The sequence below is a fragment of the Littorina saxatilis genome, linkage group LG8, assembly GCF_037325665.1.
Source record: "Littorina saxatilis isolate snail1 linkage group LG8, US_GU_Lsax_2.0, whole genome shotgun sequence".
Taxonomy (NCBI): domain Eukaryota; kingdom Metazoa; phylum Mollusca; class Gastropoda; order Littorinimorpha; family Littorinidae; genus Littorina; species Littorina saxatilis.
Window position 1 is genome coordinate 46,118,659 of NC_090252.1, and position 20,567 is coordinate 46,139,225.

General features: G+C 42.5%; 1 protein-coding gene and 2 long non-coding RNA genes across 4 annotated transcripts in view; 1 reads left to right on the forward strand and 2 right to left on the reverse strand.

Moving 5' to 3' along the window:
• The window catches only part of LOC138973686 (uncharacterized), a 188,836-nt gene continuing 168,269 nt past the window's right edge, over positions 1–20,567 (reverse strand). Inside the window, exon 2 of the long non-coding RNA XR_011458099.1 lies at positions 1–240. This is a non-coding gene — a long non-coding RNA (uncharacterized lncRNA). The remainder of the gene's footprint in view (positions 241–20,567) is intronic.
• The window catches only part of LOC138973668 (glutathione hydrolase 1 proenzyme-like), a 42,007-nt gene continuing 22,676 nt past the window's right edge, over positions 1,237–20,567 (reverse strand). For both annotated transcript variants that reach the window (XM_070346400.1, XM_070346401.1), the window contains 7 exons: positions 15,488–15,651; positions 12,499–12,648; positions 8,527–8,663; positions 6,899–7,086; positions 5,629–5,869; positions 2,018–2,131; positions 1,237–1,413 (listed from right to left, as the gene is read on the reverse strand). In XM_070346400.1, the coding sequence (XP_070202501.1) occupies positions 1,267–1,413; positions 2,018–2,131; positions 5,629–5,869; positions 6,899–7,086; positions 8,527–8,663; positions 12,499–12,648; positions 15,488–15,651 (1,141 nt within the window). In that variant the 3' untranslated portion in view covers positions 1,237–1,266. The remainder of the gene's footprint in view (positions 1,414–2,017; positions 2,132–5,628; positions 5,870–6,898; positions 7,087–8,526; positions 8,664–12,498; positions 12,649–15,487; positions 15,652–20,567) is intronic.
• LOC138973681 (uncharacterized) lies at positions 16,378–20,566 on the forward strand. The gene is made up of 3 exons (XR_011458094.1): positions 16,378–16,802; positions 17,281–17,496; positions 18,373–20,566. It is a non-coding gene; the product is annotated as an uncharacterized lncRNA (long non-coding RNA).

The window sequence follows — 20,567 nt, forward strand, 5'->3', positions numbered from 1 at the left end:
CTTTATTTGGTGTTTAACGTCGTTTTCAACCACGAAGGTTATATCGCGACGGGGAAAGGGGGAGATGGGATAGAGTCAATTGTTTCTTGTTCACAAAAGCACTAATCAAAAATTTGCTCCAGGGGCTTGCAACATAGTACAACATATGACCTTACTGGGAGAATGCAAGTTTCCAGTACAAAGGACTTAACATTTCTTACATACTGCTTGACTAAAATCTTTACAAACATTGACTATATTCTATACAAGAAACACTTAACGAGGGTAAAAGGAGAAACAGAATCCGTTAGTCGCCTCTTACGACATGCTGGGGAGCATAAGGTAAATTCTTCCCCCTAACCCGCAGGGGGTAGGTAAGGAGATTGCACAGCTTAACAAGAAAGAGTCCGTACTGCAGAAGGCGCCTGTCTATTTCAACCTAAACTGGAAGAATTTCCTCAAGGACTTTTGTGTTGTTCCAGGTACTCTGTAAATTTACCTCCCCTGGATATCTTTCAGATCTAAAAAGGGTTCCATTATAGAAAAATATCTTCATGTTTTTACTTGTAATCCAAAACGTCACTTGTCACTCACAGCTTAGAACACACAATGTATCTCTCTCAGAGGCCAAGAAAAAAGTTCAATGTTTCCGAGTCCCAGGCCAATCGCATGATTTCTGGTTAATAAAAAGTAACGTGCACCTGTATTAATAAAAATCAAACTTCAATCAAAAAGCAGAAATCAAAACCAACCCACCTACCGACCCTACTGGTTTAGCCTTGTCAACAAAACAAATGTTTTATTTTGGGGGGACTTGTCAAGCTAGTATGCTCGGGGGGCCCGGGTAGCTCAGGTGGTAGAGCACTGGACTTGTGATCGAAATGTCGCTGGTTCGAATCCGGGCCGGGACGGACACGGGTCAACTTTATGTGCAGACCCAGAGACGGTATCCATCTCCCACCCCCGTGTCACCACAATGGCACGTTAAAGATCTTGGTCATTCTACCATAAGTGCAGATGGCTGATACCACCTAAACACGCATACATCAAAAAGCCGTGAGGGCGTAAAACTCGAATCGTATAAACCAATTCATGTCCAATATAGGCAATTAAGACCTGACGGACAATAAGCCCCTTAAAAAAAAAAAATTTAAAAAAAACTAGTATGCTTCTTCTTCGGCATCCATGGGCTGAAATTCCTACGGACACTTGTGTCTTTTTACACGAGTGGGTTTTGAAGCGTATGACTGTTTTTAGGCAGCCATACGCCGCTTTCTGTGAAAAAAACTAGTATCCATCAGGGGTTCCCCCTTTCCTGAAGTCGCTTGCAGCGTACAGCATACCGCCCTGCCTGGAGATGGCTTGAACGATGGACTTTCCCACATTGGCGGACTTTGTCTTGTGTCCCAGCTGTTCCAGACCATTAAGTACTTTCTGAAAAAACAAGAACAAAATAAAATATTTAAAAAGATCCATAAGTTAATAAATAAACGAATAAATGAATTGGAAAAAAGGATTATATTTTTTGTGAAAGGGCAATTATTTTGCTTAAATCACACTTTCAGCCTGTTTTTAAAAGGAGAAGCTTTCATGGGGGAAAGGTTGATGTTTAATGCCTCTCTTATATCAATCACTGGGCCTTAGTATTAGAACACCAACACAGGCAGGCAGGCATGCGCATCATTCACCCATGCAAACAAGCAGTGGTTATACATACATGTAGATTGACACAGAGATAGTCAGAAAAGGACGCATTTGCGCGCACACACACACACACACACGTGTGCTTATACACACATACATGCGCACACACACACACCGTGACACACACCGTGACACACACACACACACACAAAGACAACAAACAGAACACACAACACATGCTTTACACTCAAACAAGCACTTACTCGATCCCTCTCTCGGTTTTCTTTTGCTCTCTCTCTCTCTCTCTCTCTCTCTCTCTCTCTCTCTCTCTCTCTCTCACACACACACACACACACACACACACACACACACACACACACACACACAGACTAACCTGATCAAAACCTGTTTCATAACTGATGTAGTCAGGCAGCAGCTGGTGGTGCAGACGTAAGGCGCTGACCGCTGTATCCACACTCTCCCCCAACCACAACTCTCGTGTGGCCACCTGAACACATAAATTGTTAAAGGTTTGGTTTTTTTTTAAGTTGCCAAGCACATCATTGTGGGGCGTTTAATCAATTAACAAGCATCCGTCCTCACACAAAGGGTTAACATGTCAGAATAAAAGGCCCTCAGATTGCTTCCAAAATTTACTAAAAGATTGTGCGTTGTGCAAGAGACGAGGAGCAAAGAGAGCATACGTCTGTCAGAAAGCACAATACACTGTGTGCTACGTCCCCCCTTTTAAGACCCCACACTTTAAGACTGTGTGACAGGGAGACTACCGTCGCCCTTCACAGCAGACTCTGCAGAGTTGTTCGCCTTTGAAGTAGGCAACACCTGTGGATTGTAGAGTTCTGTTTGTGATGGGGTCTGGCGGCTTTTGTCTCTCTGTATGTTCATGGATTCCTTTGCGAATGCATAACAGTTTTTATAGGGCTTAGAAATAAGCTCTAAAATTCTCAATCCTGTTTGAGTGGACTTCGCCTCCAAAGGAGATTGTGGTGTTCCGGCACTCGGTTACATTTGGCGTCGTCGACAGGGATGGGACTCGGTTACAACTGCATCCCCGTTTTCAGACCCCCAAAATGAAGACTTTCCCCTTTTAAACAAACAATTTAAGACTTCCCCCTATTAAGCCCTAACTTTAAGGTTTTCTGTTCATAGCCTCTGTAAATTCACCTCCACTTTATTAAGACTCCGTACTTTCAAAGAACCAGGCATTTTCTCAGGTTTTTTGACTCACATGCGAAGCAAAAGTGAGTCTATGTACTCACCCGAGTCGTCCGGAAAACTTTAACGTTGGATATTTCTTGGACACTATTCAGTCTATCAGTACCAAATTTGGCAAGATGGTGTATGATGACAAGGCCCCAAAAAACATACATAGCATCTTGACCTTGCTTCAAGGTCAAGGTCGCAGGGGCCATAAATGTTGCCTAAAAAACAGCTATTTTTCACATTTTTCCCATTTTCTCTAAAGTTTTTGAGATTCAATACCTCACCTATATATGATATATAGGGCAAAGTAAGCCCCATCTTTTGATACCAGTTTGGTTTACCTTGCTTCAAGGTCAAGGTCACAGGAGCTCTTCAAAGTTGGATTGTATACATATTTTGAAGTGACCTTGACCCTGAACTATGGAAGATAACTGTTTCAAACATGTTATGCTTTCATCATGAGACACATTTGGTCACATATGATCAAGGTCAAGGTCACTTTGACCCTTATGAAATGTGACCAAAATAAGGTAGTGAACCACTAAAAGTGACCATATCTCATGGTAGAAAGAGCCAATAAGCACCATTGTACTTCCTATGTCTTGAATTAACAGCTTTGTGTTGCATGACCTTGGATGACCTTGACCTTGGGTCAAGGTCACATGTATTTTGGTAGGAAAAATGTGTAAAGCATGTGAGTCATATGGGCTTTGCCCTTCTTGTATAGGTCTGAAATCGGGGGTTCAACGGGGAGGGGGGGGGGGGAGGGGGGGGGGGGGGGGGAGGGGGGGGGGGGGGGGGAGGGGGGTTTGTTCCACCGTACAGCCTGTGTATATAATCAGGCATGGGAATTGGAAAAAGTAAAAAAGGCTGAAAATGTGTAAGTAATATCAAAGTCGACGGTGCGATGCGCCTATAGCCTGGTCCGGGGGCATGCTCCCCCGGAAAAAATTCTCCAAAGAACCCAAATTGTGCAATTTGGTGTCATCTGAGCTCCAAGTTTGCCATTAAATTCAGTTTTTAGAACCATTTTTGCCTCCCCCATTGATTTTTTTGGCGGACACTTTTGCTTTTTCGGCGGAACAAAAAATATAATCGTCGAAAATTTGCCTTTCGGCGGACAATTCCCATGCCTGATAATATACACAGGCTGTACGGAGGAACAACCCCCCCCCCCCCCCCCCCTTTAAATTAAGACCTCCAAAAATCTGAGAAAATCAGATCTCAAAATGGAGGTCAATTTACAGAGACAGGGATGAAAACTGAAGGAAAAAAAAAAAACTGAAAAAAAAATTCGAAGGCGCGTAGCGCCAAGTTTCGCAGGCGCGAAGTGCCAAGTTTCGCAGGCGCGAAGCGCCAAGACTTCTAGGGGTGTCCGGGGGCATGCCCCCCCGGAATTTTTTTTTTTCAAAGGTGCAATTTGGTGCAATCCGGGGCTATCTGAGCCTTAAAATTGGATTCAAACATGGCCCCAAAATACATACAAAATGAAGCAATCTGGTGCTCATTTGAAAGCAAATCTACTTCTTTTTCAGGCATTAAAAAAGGATTACAAGCTGGTATTGTCATGAAATATATATATAGAATTTTATATCACTTTCAGACTACTAGGGGGGGGGGGGGGGGGGGGTCCAGGGGCATGCTGCCCCGGGAAAAAAAATGTCAGTGGGTGCAAAATAAAGAGAGAGAGAGAGAGAGAGAGAGAGAGAGAGAGAGAGAGAGAGAGAGAGAGAGAGAGAGAGAGAGAGAGAGAGAGTGTCAACAATCTACGACACGACTACCAACTAGTCTCAGCCCGCTCAAAAAACAATGACCGAGACTTTCAGGCCTGGCCATATTTAATGTTTTTTCCGCAACACACGCACTTCACCACGCCTTCCTCGTCCAATTTTCAGATAACGTCCCCAACTCGAACATCATCGATGTGTTTGTCCATCCAATCCCATCGGAATTTGTTCTTGGAGCATGAATCGGGAAGTCGATCCTTGTCACGTTGGAGAACTTTCGCGCTCGCCATTTTGTTTGAGAAGGATGAGACTGTTCGTCTTTAAACAGAAACCGTACCGTAAAAAAAAAGGAAACTCACAAATAAATCGGATGGCCCATTGAAACTAATCGGAAAAGTCGGAAAAAACGGAGAATTTTCATCCCTGAGAGATTATGAAGAGAAATCTGAGAAAGGAGGATCATAGAGTGGAGAAAGTCTTAAATTGGGGGGGGGGGGGGGGGGGGGGGGGGGGGGGTCGATAAGCCTGGCAGCGGAACGAAATTTAGATGCGGATGGAGCAGTGAATGTTGGGATAAGGTGGTGTGAGAGCACACCGGGACAATTAAGAAACAGGTGTAAGGGCAGCAACAACAACAAATAAAAAAATTGGGGGGTCTTTGTTTGTTTGTTTGTTCGTTCATGGGCTGAAACTCCCACGGCTTTTACGTGTATGACCGTTTTTACCCCGCCATTTAGGCAGCCATACGCCGCTTTCGGAGGAAGCATGCTTGGTATTTTCGTGTTTCTATAACCCACCGAACTCTGACATGGATTACAGGATCTTTTTCGTGCGCACTTGGTCTTGTGCTTGCGTGTACACACGGGGGAGTTCGGACACCGAGGAGAGTCTGCACACAAAGTTGACTCTGAGAAACAAATCTCTCGCCGAACGTGGGGACTAACTCACGCTGACAGCGGCCAACTGGATACAAATCCAGCGCGCTACCGACTGAGCTACATCCCCGCCCCTGGGGGGTCGTAAAAGGGGGGGTTCCACTGTATTACAAACTCACATAAGCAGTAGCGGTGGTGATCCTTGACCCTCCCGCTCCCCCCACCACCAGTCGCACGTCCCCCTGGGGGTCAACGATCACCGTCGGACACATGGACGACAGGGGTCGCTTGCCTGGCTTGATGAAGTTTGCAGGGGACGGGGGGATGCCGAAAATGTTGGTAATGTTTGGGGAGGAGAAGTCGTCCATTTCGTCATTAAACACGATGCCTGTACGCATCCCTCTCCTCTTGGAGCCAAACCTGGTTTGAAAAACACATCCGTACAAAATACACATACAGGGTCATGTAGGATACCTCTATGAAACCTATATGACAAATAAAAAGCTGTCTACGTCACCCAGGAGCTTGACAGATTCTTGTGTTCTTGTTATTTTTTTTTCCCCACTTGTTTGTGCTGTTTTACTTTCACATAAGAAATGACACAGACATTTTGTGTGTGTCTGTTTTGATCCACATTACCAAAGGTCACAAAAACAAATCAGTAACAAAAATGTACTTCCTGGCATGAAATGTTCTTTAAATTGATTTTTGAATGAAAGAAATCAACCCAGTAGTTAATTAGATATAGCTGTTAAAGTGTCAGCTTAGAGGAACGATAACCTGTTTTTAAACTGAAGGTGAGGTGATGGTATTTAGGACTGGAGAAGGATGGAGGGGGAGGGGTGTGGGGGGAAGGAATGGAGATAGCAGATGTGGGCGGGAGGTAGAAGTAAGGAGGGAGGGGGAGGGTGTTGTAGTGGAGGTTTGGCGCCAAACGATTGTGGCAAGAGAGTGCCAAAGCATGTACCCTCATTAGCAAAGCAGCAGCAGCAGCATTGAAGTGCGCGCGTCAGCTAGGATTTTGTGTTTAACGTGTGAACATTATTTTGTAGGGTGGTATAGGTGTTCAGCTTCACTGCTGCATAGCTGTATGGTTCTGATCGAGCTGAAGTGCTCCTCTGAAGAGCCTGATTCTAGAGAAGTGCCTTGCCTGAATATGGCTGGCGATGAAAGGGTTAAAACTACTGACTGTGCATTGATAGTGCTGGTAACAGCAGAAAGTCTACCATGTGAACAGCCCTTAAAACTACTGACCGTGCATTGATAGTGCTGGTAACAGCAGAAAGTCTACCATGTGAACAGCCCTTAAAACTACTGACCGTGCATTGATAGTGCTGGTAACAGCAGAAAGTCTACCATGTGAACAGCCCTTAAAACTACTGACCGTGCATTGATAGTGCTGGTAACAGCAGAAAGTCTGCCATGTGAACAGCGCTTAAAACTACTGACCGTGCATTGATAGTGCTGGTAACAGCCACAGCATTTCCTTCTTCATCCACCATGGACAGATGGGCTGTGCTGGTGGTGAAACGATCGTAAAATGTGGGTCCATAATACGAAATATTGTGCGTTGAGTTGTCTGTGATCAATGACCGTATATGGTCAGCAAAGGCTCTGGACGTCAAGTTAGCAACCAGCTGCAAAAAAGGAATTGAATTTGTTTCTGAATAAACTTTCCATAATTAGTAGAAGAACAATGGTGTCTGTGCGTGAGAGCGATAAATAAAAAGACCCAAAAAATACTGAACTCACGTATTTAAGGAAAGATGATACGAATAACAAAGCACAACGTTTTGACCACTGTGGTCATATTCATATCGTCTTATCAAACACGTGAGTACATTTTTTTGGGGGGTCTTTTTTATTTATTTAATTAATCTTGCATTACAGGATTATATTTACTTCGGAGTGGTGCTACTTCAAAGCTGCAGTTTCACATACTCGTGTTTTTGAATTTTAAGACCACAACTTTGCATCATTATGTAACCTTGCTCTAAGAAACAAAGCAGCTTCAAATGGAAAGAAACGGGCGCAATAGCCTAGTGGATAAGACACCTCTCAAGCGGAAGGTCATGGCCTGGTGGGTTTGTTTGTTCGTTCATGGGCTGAAACTCCCACGGCTTTTACGTGCATGACCGTTTTTACCCCGCCATTTAGGCAGCCATACGCCGCTTTCGGGGGAGCATGTTGGGTATTTTCGTGTTTCTATAACCCACCGAACTCTGACATGGATTACAGGATCTTTTTCGTGCGCACTTAGTCTTGTGCTTGCGTGTACACACGTGGGGTGTTCGGACACCGAGGAGAGTCTGCACACAAAGTTGACTCTGAGAAATAAATCTCTCGCCGAACGTGGGGACGAACTCACGCTGACAGCGGCCAACTGGATACAAATCCAGCGCGCTACCGACTGAGCTACATCCCCGCCCGACCTGGTGGGTTAATAAGAGTGGAGATTTTTTCCGATCTCTCAGGTCAACTTATGTGCACACCAGCTTGTGCTTTATCCCCCTTCATGTGTACAGGCAAGTACAAGACCAAGTGTGCACGGAAAAGATCCTGTAATCCATGTCAGCGTTTGCTGGGTTATAGAAACATGAAAATACCAAGCATGCATCCCCCGATGGCTGCCTAAATGGTGGGGAAAAAACGGTCATACACGTAAAATCTGTGGGAGTTTTCAGCCCATTAACGAAGAAAAAGAGAAAGAAAGTTATTTTTTTATTTTTTTTGTGCTTAACGCCCCAGCCGACCACGAAGGGCCATATCAGGGCGGTGCTGCTTTGACATATAACGTGCGCCATACACAAGACAGAAGTCGCAGCACAGGCTTCATGTCTCACCCAGTCACATTATTCTGACACCGGACCAACCAGTCCTAGCTCTAACCCCATAATGCCAGACGCCAGGCGGAGCAGCCACTAGATTGCCAATTTTAAAGTCTTAGGTATGACCCGGCTGGGGTTCGAATCCACGACCTCCCGGTCACGGGCCGGATGCCTTACCACTAGGCCAACCGTGCCGATTAGAGAAAGAAAGTAAATTATATTATGCCTGCTGTGCAAACTGAAACTCACTCCAGTGACATTGACGAAGTTTTCATCAGCGAGATCTGTGCGCTTGGCGTAGGCAAACTTGAATGTCTCCACCACCCTGTGGAGCGTGCGTATCGTGTTGTCATCACCCTCAAGGTCAGACAAGGTCAGGTTGTAACCTAGGGCGACAAAGATTTAAAAAAAAAAAAGCATCTTTATAATACAGCAGACTTCCAGTAACTCGCGGTCTTTGGGGTCCAAACATTTGTGATCGCGATATATCCGATTCGCGATGCAGTTTGGGTTCCAATTAAAGGGAAGAAACCGCGTTCTCTTCTGAGTCAGAGAAAAATGCGGTTATTTCCCTTGTTGGTCACAAAAAGCCTGTGAGCGTCACGTTGGCGTGTGTGCGTTTGCCGTGTGAGTGCATGTGTGTGTGTGCGTGTATGTGCGTGCGTGTGTGTGTGTGCGCGTGCACGCCTGGCATGTGGTTGTGCTACAATGTTCATGTGTATGTGTTACTGCGTTTCTCGCAAGTGTGACGCTTCTGTTGGCAACTAAGTTCTCAAAAGATTAACTGCGATGTCACGTTTTCTTTTATCAGCAGATGACGATTTCTTTTCTTTTTTCTCCGACTCATACGTCGTCACAAACTAACTAGTTAATCAGACACAGACAGACACAGACGTACACTGTATGCGTGTATAGCGACTCACTGCTGCACACACACACACTAACTGACAATGAACAGAACGCTGAAGCACTTCATGGCGCCCGTAGAAAATCCGGGGCGTCCAGCTGAAATCGCGATTAGCGGGACTCGAGTGTTAAATTGCATGCCTGACTAGATTGCAGAAGACTGAAGCGCAGTTTAAGCACTTGATTGGCGCCTGTGGCCACCCGGACCGTCTAGCAGAGATCGCAATTAGCTGGACTCGAGTGTTCAACTGCACGCCTGACTGGCCATACTGACTGGTCAGACACTTAATAGGCACGTGGCCAATTTGACGATACGGATCGTGGCATGAAAGTTCTTGACTGAGTGGGGCACGTGCGCATGAAAGGTTTGTTTTTCTTTTGTTCGCAGGTCTCGATCAACCCGTAATGTACACAACCTGAAAACACACACACACGTAGAACACTATTTGGAGAGACTGAGGGAGAGAAAGAGAGAGAGACTGATAAGATGAAATGACAATTTACTGCATGATGAAAGGCCATCGGACCCAGAGAGAGATTCGGACCCAGAGAGAGATAGCGACCCAGAGAGAGATAGCGTGGTTATAACAGAAATTTTTTTTCATGATCTGTACTATTTTTTGGCCTTTACGTGACTAATTTTGTAAAAAATAAAAAATAAAATTTTTTTTTTTTTTAAAAGGTCGGTCCTGTTTTTTTCGGGGTCCAAGAGGTCTCCGCGATATAGCCGAATTCGCGATTTAGTGGACCGCGAGTTAGTGGAAGTCTGCTGTATAAAGCAGCAGTGTCGACCTTTAAAAATAACAAGATCTAAGTGTGCCACTTTTCAGTGTGGAAAATGTTATACGACCAATATTCTGACCGCTACATGGAATCAGAAGCAGAAATGAGAACCAGGACTCACAAGAAAGAGGGAACTTTTACATGTGTAGCCGAGTGCCGGAACACTACAATCACCTTTAAAGACGACATCCAATCAAACAGGATTGAAATTTTAGAGCTAATTTCTTAGCCCTATAAAAACTGTTATGGTTACACAAAGGTTCCCAAGAACATACAAGGGGACAGCAGCAGAGACTGTAGAGTACACAGAGACGCTTCATTCGGCGCTGAAAATTGAAACAGGAAGCCCTGTGGCGCCACCACGCGGAAACATGTAAAAACCTACTTTCCCTTTCCACAGCAGTAGCGATATCGTGCAGCACAACCATGGCTGCACCAAAAAGAAAACACAGCGGGGCATGGTCTTTGACCATCAATTGCTCAAACTCACATGCCAAAGGCTTCAGGATGTTCAAATTTCCTGAGGAAGAGAGCAAGTGAGGATTTTTTTTTCTTTTTTTTTCTCTCGTTAAATGTTGGAAAATCAGTAAAAAGTGTAGCGTCGAACTGCGTGTATTCTACCAGAACAGAGAAAACACACACTGTACACAAGCTCAACAATGTGATTGCGCAGTTGTTTATTTAACATCAGGCTTAATTTTGTTTTGAAGGACAACTGAACAATTGATTCTATTCTTCGTCCAAGCGCAAAAGTCGAAAACTTCTCAAACTAGAATACTTGTGACGATGCTGTTCAAAGTGTCATCCAGTCGGTCCGTACCTCGTTAATTCATCTCAATTCATGTGTGTGTGTGTGTGTGTGTGTGTGTCAGTGTGAGAGTGTGAGAGTGTGTGTGTTTGTGTGTGTCACGGTGTGTGTGTGTGTGTGTGTGTGTGTGTGTGTGTGTGTGTGTGTGTGTGCGTGCGTGCGTGCGTGCGTGCGTGTGTGTGTGTAACTGACTCAGAGAGAATAAATAAGAATAAGAATAAGAATACTTTATTATCTCATAGAGAAATTCAGGCGTGGTACATAACAATAGTACAAACAAGACATTGATTTTACATAAAACATATAGCACTATATAACAGGGCAGGTTATAGAAACACCTTCCACATACCTCTCTGGACATTCCTTGCATTGTTCTTACGCATTCAGACATGAACACATCCATGTCTCATTTACACATCGCACACATGGACATTCTTATACGCTCAACTTACCCATTCTTATACGCTCAACTTACCCATTCTTATACGCTCAACTTACCCATTCACACATGGACAGAGAGAGAGAGAGAGAGAGAGAGAGAGAGAGAGAGAGAGAGAGAGAGAGAGAGAGAGAGAGAGAGAGTGAGAGTGAGAGAGAGAGAGAGAGACAATGACATTGATGACAATGACAAATCTTTATTTTTCGAGGATGACAAGAATAAGCATAGATATGCTTTTTTGCATCTGGCCCTCGCCCTAAAGAGGGACTAAACTATTTTACTATAACTATGACAAGGGAAGAAAAGAGAGAGAGAGAGAGAGAGAGAGAGAGAGAGAGAGAGAGAGAGAGAGAGCTTTCTGAACAAGAAAGAAGCAACCGATAAGAAATAAGACAGTCATCGATCGATCAAGATTCTTTAATTAAAGTCAGCTTGGTCACAATAATGTTGTTTAAGTTGCTGTATTTTACAGTTTTCCTTACATGATAATTTCTTAGCACCGTGCAATTGACTACCCATTTCACTTTAGAGGTGCTGGGACGAAGCCAAGTTGACTAAATGCCGCCTTAGTTACCGATTTGACCGGTACTATTTCCTTAACGATTTATTCCTGACATATTTTCTCAGGCTTAAGTGACCATGTATACAGTATGTATTTGTATTTGACTAAAACACACAAAAATAACGACGGTTAGTTCGTGAAAAGACACTGACTTGAATCATGTTTGCATAACTACAGCGATGCAGCGGGTATTGCCGCCAAAGTAAATTTGATTTAATTTTAATCTACACCATTTTCTGCGGTGTTTTTATGGTCATTTAAAAAGGATGTTCACAAACAAACATATTTTTTCGTTCAGTTACTTTTTGCAGCACTGTCAGCCGGACAGAACAGACAGTATGTTAATATAAACGTGATATAAACACAGCCGACAGCAGCCGCTATACGCGAACTTCCTTGTGCGGCAGGGAGTGGCTCTTTTCCCGCGCGCTGGCTGGCCGGTCTCACTTTCGCACCGCAGCGCAAAGAAGGAAGCGTCTCTGTATACTCTATAGTCTCTGACCGCAGCAGCCAGACCACATCACAAACAGAACTCTACAATGCACAGGTGTCAGCGACGTATAGCCTGTGCACCTCAACGGCCGACAACTGCAGAGCCTGCTTTGAAGGGTGACAGAGTGGTCTCCCTGTCACACATGCTTGCGATTCATTGTTTGAGCGCAACATCATAGCTATTGGTCTAAAAAGGTAGCATGCTAACAGTTGGCAGCCCCAGACACTTACCATCCAAAACATTCAGCATGAACGACAAGAGAACACCACTGGCGGGAGGAGGAGTGGAGAACACTTTCATGCCGTCATCAAGAGTTATCTCACTTGATGTTTTCAGCAGAGCCTTATAGTTGAGCAGGTCCTCCTTTGTAATGATGGACTCTTTACAAAAGAAAAATATTCCACATTGATTTATACACGCAAAAATATAAACAGTTAAACTCTACAGAAAAAGTGAGTTTTTCCACAGCATTTTTAAATTTTTCGCAGAATAAATAAATACCGTACTGCTAAATATTGGTTTTTTTGCAGAACAAAATAAATGAACAAGAAGGGCAAAGCCCATACGACTCACATGCTTGACCTTTACATGACCTTGACCTTCAGCTAAACCTAGCAATGACATCATACACTAAGAACTGCTTTACACATTTTTCCTACCAAAATACATGTGACCAAGGTCAAGGTCATCCAAGGTCATGCAACACAAAGCTGTTAATTCAAGACATAGTAAGTACAATGGTGCTTATTGGCTCTTTCTACCATGAGATATGGTCACTTTTAGTGGTTCACTACCTTATTTTGGTCACATTTCATAAGGGTCAAAGTGACCTTGACCTTGATCATATGTGACCAAATGTGTCTCATGATGAAAGCATAACATGTGCCCCACATAATTTTAAAGTTTGAAACAGTTATCTTCCATAGTTCAGGGTCAAGGTCACTTCAAAATATGTATACAATCCAACTTTGAAGAGCTCCTGTGACCTTGACTTTGAAGCAAGGTAAACCAAACTGGTATCAAAAGATGGGGCTTACTTTGCCCTATATATCATATATAGGTGAGGTATTAAATCTCAAAAACTTCAGAGAAAATGTGAAAAATGTGAAAAATAGCTGTTTTTTAGACAACATTTATGGCCCCTGCGACCTTGACCTTGAAGCAAGGTCAAGATGCTATGTATGTTTTTTGGGGCCTTGTCATCATACACCATCTTGCCAAATTTGGCACTGATAGACTGAATAGTGTCCAAGAAATATCCAACGTTAAAGTTTTCCGGACGGACGGACGGACGACTCGGGTGAGTACATAGACTCACTTTTGCTTTGCATGTGAGTCAAAAATGCTGAACGAAAAGTGTCTGGCTTTTTCCCCAAAAAATAATTGCACGGTTTGACTGCCAGGCTTCTCAATAGACCTTTTCGGTATCTGAGCAGCTCTTGCGAGACACGCTCTTTGTTATGCTTTGAACATCGCGAGAACTTCGAACTTTGGCTTGTGCAGCTCGCACGAGATCGCTGTACCGCATGCTTTGCTATGCTCTGAAGTTTGCGAGAGATCACGAGAGCTTGGAATACCGATAGGGTCTATATTATACTACCAATTGCTCCCCACACAAGCAATAATAGACTCGCCCAGACAGCACGAGCCGAGACACACACAGAAGTACAGTAAAAAACCCTTTTCTCTGAGGGATTTTTTCTCCTTCTTTGTCTTAGTACTTCTCACCTCCATATTACGTCCCCCTCTCTCATACGACCGTCCATACGCGGGGATTGACGAAGCTGTACTGTTATAAATTTCCCTGATAAATCAAAGCAAGTCCAAAAGAGGTCCAAGATAAGAGGCTTCACTGGTAACAATTTGGGAATTATGGATGGGCATAATTTATGCAGCGTGCACATAACGGATGAGAGTTGATCATTGTGACCTTGGAACAGGTTCCTTGGTGCTTGCAGAACACTGGCTGGGTTTTTTTAACATTTTGTTGAATTTAGTTTCCGTTTTTCTTGTGGAACTCAGCAAGACTTGTTGTTTTGTCAGTGTTGTTTTGTTACATGTTTCGTAAACGTTTGTGTGAAAAAAAATCATTTTCTTCATGTTTTGTGCATTTTCTCAAAACTACTTTTTTGTCACTTCAAAAGCCTAAGGCTTTTTTTCTAATAAACTTGCGTTGTTGAAACTTTGCGTACATCTTGAGTGTGTTATTTTGCAGAAACTGATTGAGGGATTTGTTGAAAAAATTTTTTCTTGAGAAGTTATACCCTTTTTGGGGGCGTTTTTTCATGAAATTCAACATCACTCACTTTCATCATTGATATTTTTTAAATGACTTGAGATATCAAAAAAAGCCTCAATCAGTTTCTCGGCATTGTGCTGAAGTATAAATAACAAGCATCAAAACTAAATTTCATGCAGTTTTAAAAAAGCCTTAGGGTTTTAAAAAGGGGCAGTTTGGTGGCCATCTTGGATTGCTACCATGGCAACCGATGGTCCAATTTTTATTTTTTTTCCATTTTCTCAGGAGATAGACTGAGTACTTAAATTCTAAAACAATTGTTGACCCAAGAGTTATGAAACAAAAAAAATCACTTTTAACACCCTTAAAGACCCAATTTCTTCAGAATTTGGATGTCTTGAAAGGCGGGTTTCACTGTAATACATTTGTCTGGTTGCCCATACACAGAACTGCACTCTAAATGTACTGCCTTAAAAAACAAACTTTACAAACATTTCTTTCTTTATTTGGTGTTTAACGTCGTTTTCAACCACGAAGGTTATATCGCGACGGGGAAAGGGGGAAGATGGGATAGAGCCACTTGTCAATTGTTTCTTGTTCACAAAAGCACTAATCAAAAAATTGCTCCAGGGGCTTGCAACGTAGTACAATATATTACCTTACTGGGAGAATGCAAGTTTCCAATACAAAGGACTTAACATTTCTTACATAGTGCTTGACTAAACTCTTTACAAAAATTGACTATATTCTATACAAGAAACACTTAACAAAGGTAAAGGAGAAACAGAATCCGTTAGTCGCCTCTTACGACATGCTGGGGAGCATCGGGTAAATTCTTTCTCGTCCCAACCAATATGGGACTCCCCCTAACCCGCGGGGGGTACTTTACAAACAAGCTAAAAAAATTTTTTTTAAAATTAAAAAAAACCGACAGCTACGTCAATAACTGAAGCCTAAATAAGACAAATCAACAAACGTACCAATGTCTTCAAGATCCTTCAAGAGGTCATCAGTCAGGCTTCCGTTGTAAAATGCCGCCTCTCCCCCTTCTGAGATTTTGCGCAATGTTTCGGACAATTCCGGAAGAATCATTATCTCCCCTGTCTTGTACAGATCGCCTGTTTTTGGATTCAAGTAAGCTTTCCTGTGGAAAAAAATAAAAACATTGTAAATATCTGTTCAGCAAGTGTGCAAAATTGAGAAGGAGACAAAATACTTGCATACACACACAGACTAGATGCTGCATGTGCTTGATTCTTTCTTTCTTTATTTGGTGTTTGACATCGTTTTCAACCACGAAGGTTATATCGCGATGGGGAAAGGGGGGAGATGGGATAGAGCCACTTGTCAATTGTTTCTTGTTCACAAAAGCACTAATCCAAAATTTGCTCCAGGGGCTTGCAACGTAGTACAATGTATTACCTTACTGGGAGAATGCAAGTTTCCAGTACAAAGGACTTAACATTTCTTACATACTGCTTGACTAAAATCTTTGCAAAAATTGACTATATTCTATACAAGAAACACTTAACAAGGGTAAAAAGAGAAACAGAATCCGTTAGTCGCCTCTTACGACATGCTGGGGAGCATCAGGTAAATTCTTCCCCCTAACCCGCAGGGAGTATGCATGTGCTTGATCTTTCCAGACCATGTACAGTAGTACCTGCGATAAAAGGACACCCTGGGGACCAGCCCAAACTGTCCCTACATTGCAGGTGACCTGTCATGACAGGTATATTTTGGTCAAGATAATAGACAAAAGGACAACAGGTGTCCTTTTAAAGGCAGGTGTCCACTCATCGGAGGGTCCTCACATCACAGGTTCCACCGTATATTCTTCAATGGCCCATGTGTTGATTTACGCTGTTAAAGGTCAACCACATTGCTCGGTCAAAAAAATTCTGCTGAGAGAACATTACTAAATAGTACCAGATGCAAAATATTGGCAAGCAAAGTCCTTTGGTTTAATAGATATCGATCAATGAAAGTGGGTTTTCATACCTGCAATTAAGGGTAAGGGAAGTAAGAATCTAAAACGCAGCCATAGCTGATCTCCCCTCGCAGTGACGTCAGCAGCTGTATTGGCAATGGCAGACCATGAAGAAAACAGTGAAACAAGCAGCGTTTCTTCACTGGAACTATCGTGCTACAGTAGTGATTTTGAGGTTTTGAATGAACACGATCTTCAACCATACCAGTTTGAACCTGAGCTGTCCGATGCTGAGGTTGAGGAAACACCCGACAGAGACGATTTTAGCGAGTCTCTCGATCGTTTGATGTCCACCAACTGAACTGGTAAGAAACTACCACTGATTCAGTGATTGTGAGACTCTTCCTCGTATATATTCCTATTATAGAATCGATTCTGGTAGAGCTTGTTTTGCAGTCAGTAATTTGTAAAGTTTGTGCGATGTCTTCTTTTACCCTTGATGCAATTCATGCATGCCAGAAAGTGATGCGCATTCCTGATTATAATTTTAGTCAAAACATCATCCTACTGAGTAGTCAGTCAGTATGCCCACTCAATCATTGCTAGTTGCAGTCCCCAAAACTAAAACTAGCCAAATCAGTACACGTATGGATATATACCAATGTTCCAATGGAATAACAATTTATTATGGTTTTGTCTAGACATAATGGTCACTACCATTGGTTGTGAATTTGTCCATTTCAGTTGTTTTACTGCCTTAGTACTAGTAGATCAATTTTTTTGTGTGAGTTTGTAGACTGCAGAGAATTTGAACTAAACTTGTATCAAATTTTGTGTGTGCAGGTGTCAGTGCGCAAACTGTGCAGGCATGGGCTCAATCCGAGAATGCCGCTGTTGTCAAGAAATTCCAGAAATGGAATCACTGACAGTAAGCACAGGGGTGGGCTGCATCACTGACCACCCTGGCTTCAGATCAGTGTGCTTGGACCACTATGTCTTGGAGACATGCTATCACTGGTACAACCAGCAGTATGGGAGGGCTATACAGGATGCTAATGAGTAAGTTATTTTTTTTTTTAGAATTGTAATCATGATACTATAAATAGGTTTATGTCATAGATGTGCAAAAACAAATAACAATAAAATAAAAAAATGAAAATTAATTGTCAGATATTCATTTTTATTTCAAGACAATTCATTTATTCGCATGTGCTAATTCTGAGCAAAGCAATATGGGGAATGTTTTCAAGTATCCTGATTGTACACTTTGTGTACTGTGGACTGGGTGGCCGAGTGGTAACGCACTTGCGCTCGGAAGCGAGAGGTTGCGAGTTCGACCCTGGGTCAGGGCGTTAGCAATTTTCTCCCCCCTTTCCTAACCTAGGTGGTGGGTGCTAGTCTTTCGGATGAGACGAAACACCGAGGTCCCTTCGTGTACACTACATTGGGGTGTGCACGTTAAAGATCCCACCATTGACAAAAGGGTCTTGTGTGTGGCGCACGTTATATGTCTTTCGGATGAGATGAAAAACCGAGGTCCCTTTGTGTACACTACATTGGGGTGTGCACGTTAAAGATCCCACGATTGACAAAAGGGTCTTTCCTGGCAAAATTGTATAGGCATAGATAAAAATGTCCACCAAAATACCCGTGTGACTTGGAATAATAGGCCGTGAAAAGTAGGATATGCGCCGAAATGGCTGCGATCTGCTGGCCGATGTGAATGCGTGATGTATTGTGTAAAAAAAATTCCATCTCACACGGCATAAATAAATCCCTGCGCCTTGAATATGTGCGCGATATAAATTGCATAAAATTTTTTTTTAAAAATCCCTGCGCTTAGAACTGTACCCACGGAATACGCGCGATATAAGCCTCATATTGATTGATTGATTGATACTGTCATTAATACTGTATGCTTGTTTTTCTTTCCAGGCGGTATCGGTATGTAGCTTACAGCATGCTTGTGCGGTGGGTCTGGAAATGGCTGGGGAGAGACATCAGGGTCACCTTACCAGCTTGTGCAGTTGCAAGAATTAGAGAACAGTTTCCTAGTGCAGATGGGCTGTACGTGGGTTATAGGGACCCAGAGTAATATTACATTATATGACAGCATCAGCCCATTTTTGCATCCTTATGTGTTCCAATTTTATTGATAATACATTGTCATTGTGATTAAATATTATTATTACATTGACGAGAAAATAAATATTATTACATTGACGAGAAAACTATTTTGATGTGTGTTTGTAGTTGGTTCAGCTTGTGCCACACATTGATTTGAAAAAGTGTGTTTATTTATTTATATTTAAGATACAGAAGTGCAACAGTAAAATCATGTAGTTTGTAACATGCATAGTGTAGTTGGTATATTTTTGTGTGCAAGGAGCATGGGGGTGGGTGGGGAGTGTTCACAGCTTTTTATGATTTTCAAATGTGTATACGAATTTAACTAATAAAAACAAGTTAATACTGCCATTGTCACATCCACCTTTGTTTTTGTGTCACCATGAGATAGCGAAAGCGGTCAGATATATTTCACATGTGGATTGTGTGGTGGTGTCTCACCTCACTCATACCTCAAAGTCATTGAAACAAGTAGTTATAAGTTATCACTTGCAGAGTCAGGTCTGCTCTTTTTTAAACTGTTTTGTCAACATAACAACAAATTCTACGGTACACAACTTACTTTTCCAATAAACTCAACAACTTACTCTTTTCTCCAAGTTAAATTTACTTTCCATCCTGTCTCAAGTAAACAATAACCAACACATAAACATTCACAGGCACATTCACCCATCCTCTCAGATAACGAAAAGCACAATCATTAGTCCACAAAGCTATGTGTAGCTAACAGTTAATTTACCACTGAAAGTCAGTTCTTGTAAAGACTTGCTCAAAGTACACACACATTAAGCATTCAAGTATTGATCATAGTATGTCACAAATTTGACATTATTCGAGCACACACACACTTGGCCAAATAATGCACACCTGAATGTATAAAAATTCATTTAAAACAAAAATACTAAAAAGTGATTTACCAACAAAATAAATAAATTAAAAAAATATAATAATAATGCGACAAATAGAACACAAACACAGCTCGGTAGCGGGACGGGTCAAGCTAACACTGACCGTACCAGTGGGCACTGCCAGCCGTGTTGTTTACAAACCCAAACACAGGGCGATAGCTGGACGGGTCAAGCTGACACTGACCGATATTTATGTGAAAACACGCACCGCGCTTCATCTGTGTGTTTCGCGTGTGACATCCCCGATGGATGGTTGGGACTGAACCAGGCTTTAGAGTCCTTATTGTTTTAATTCCGAAACTTCTCATCAATGCCTCACGTGGAGGGTAGCAGTCACCTTCGTCGAAATGTTCATGGCAAATCGCAGACGACGAAGTCGGTGTCCCACACTTTGGGCCAAAGTTTACTCTTTTCTCTATCACGGACTGTTTTTTTTTTCGGGAAGCGGTGCAAGGTGTAGCCATAGGCTTGTTTATTTGTGCATCGCCCAACCGCACAATATAGGCCATTGGAAGTTTTTCTTCGTTTTGGTTCAGAACTAACACTATCCGAGATATGCGCCGCCATTGTTGACTACATACGCTGACGTCACGAGGCAAATGATCACGTGGGCGCGGTTTTCACAGGTGCAAAAGGTTATCCGAAGTAGATTTTATTCAATATAAAAAACAAGAAGCATTTTTCGGAAAAAAGATTTTCGGCATGCGACTTCACTTAGTATGTAGATATTTTGTGCAAAGTTTCATTTTTCAATGTGGATGACCTTTAATGTGTTTTTGCCCTGTAGAGCACAGAATTTGCTTGTGCTCCCTACATAACAGATTTGAATACCTGAATCCAACAGTTTTTGTCTGCCTCACAAATGCAGGACTGAAAAAATACGTCGAAAACAAAAGTAGGGACTCTTAATTAACATTTTAGAGTTTGATGAAGAAAACCGTCCGTCTATTAAATTTGAATTAATTAGCATAGTTATGGGGCATCTGAGCACATAATTGCAAATGTTTCTAAATTACAGCACCGCCAATGTCCCTTGAACTTTGGAAGGTCCAATTCACCAGAAAACTTTCACAAAATAAGGATAAGAATAAGATT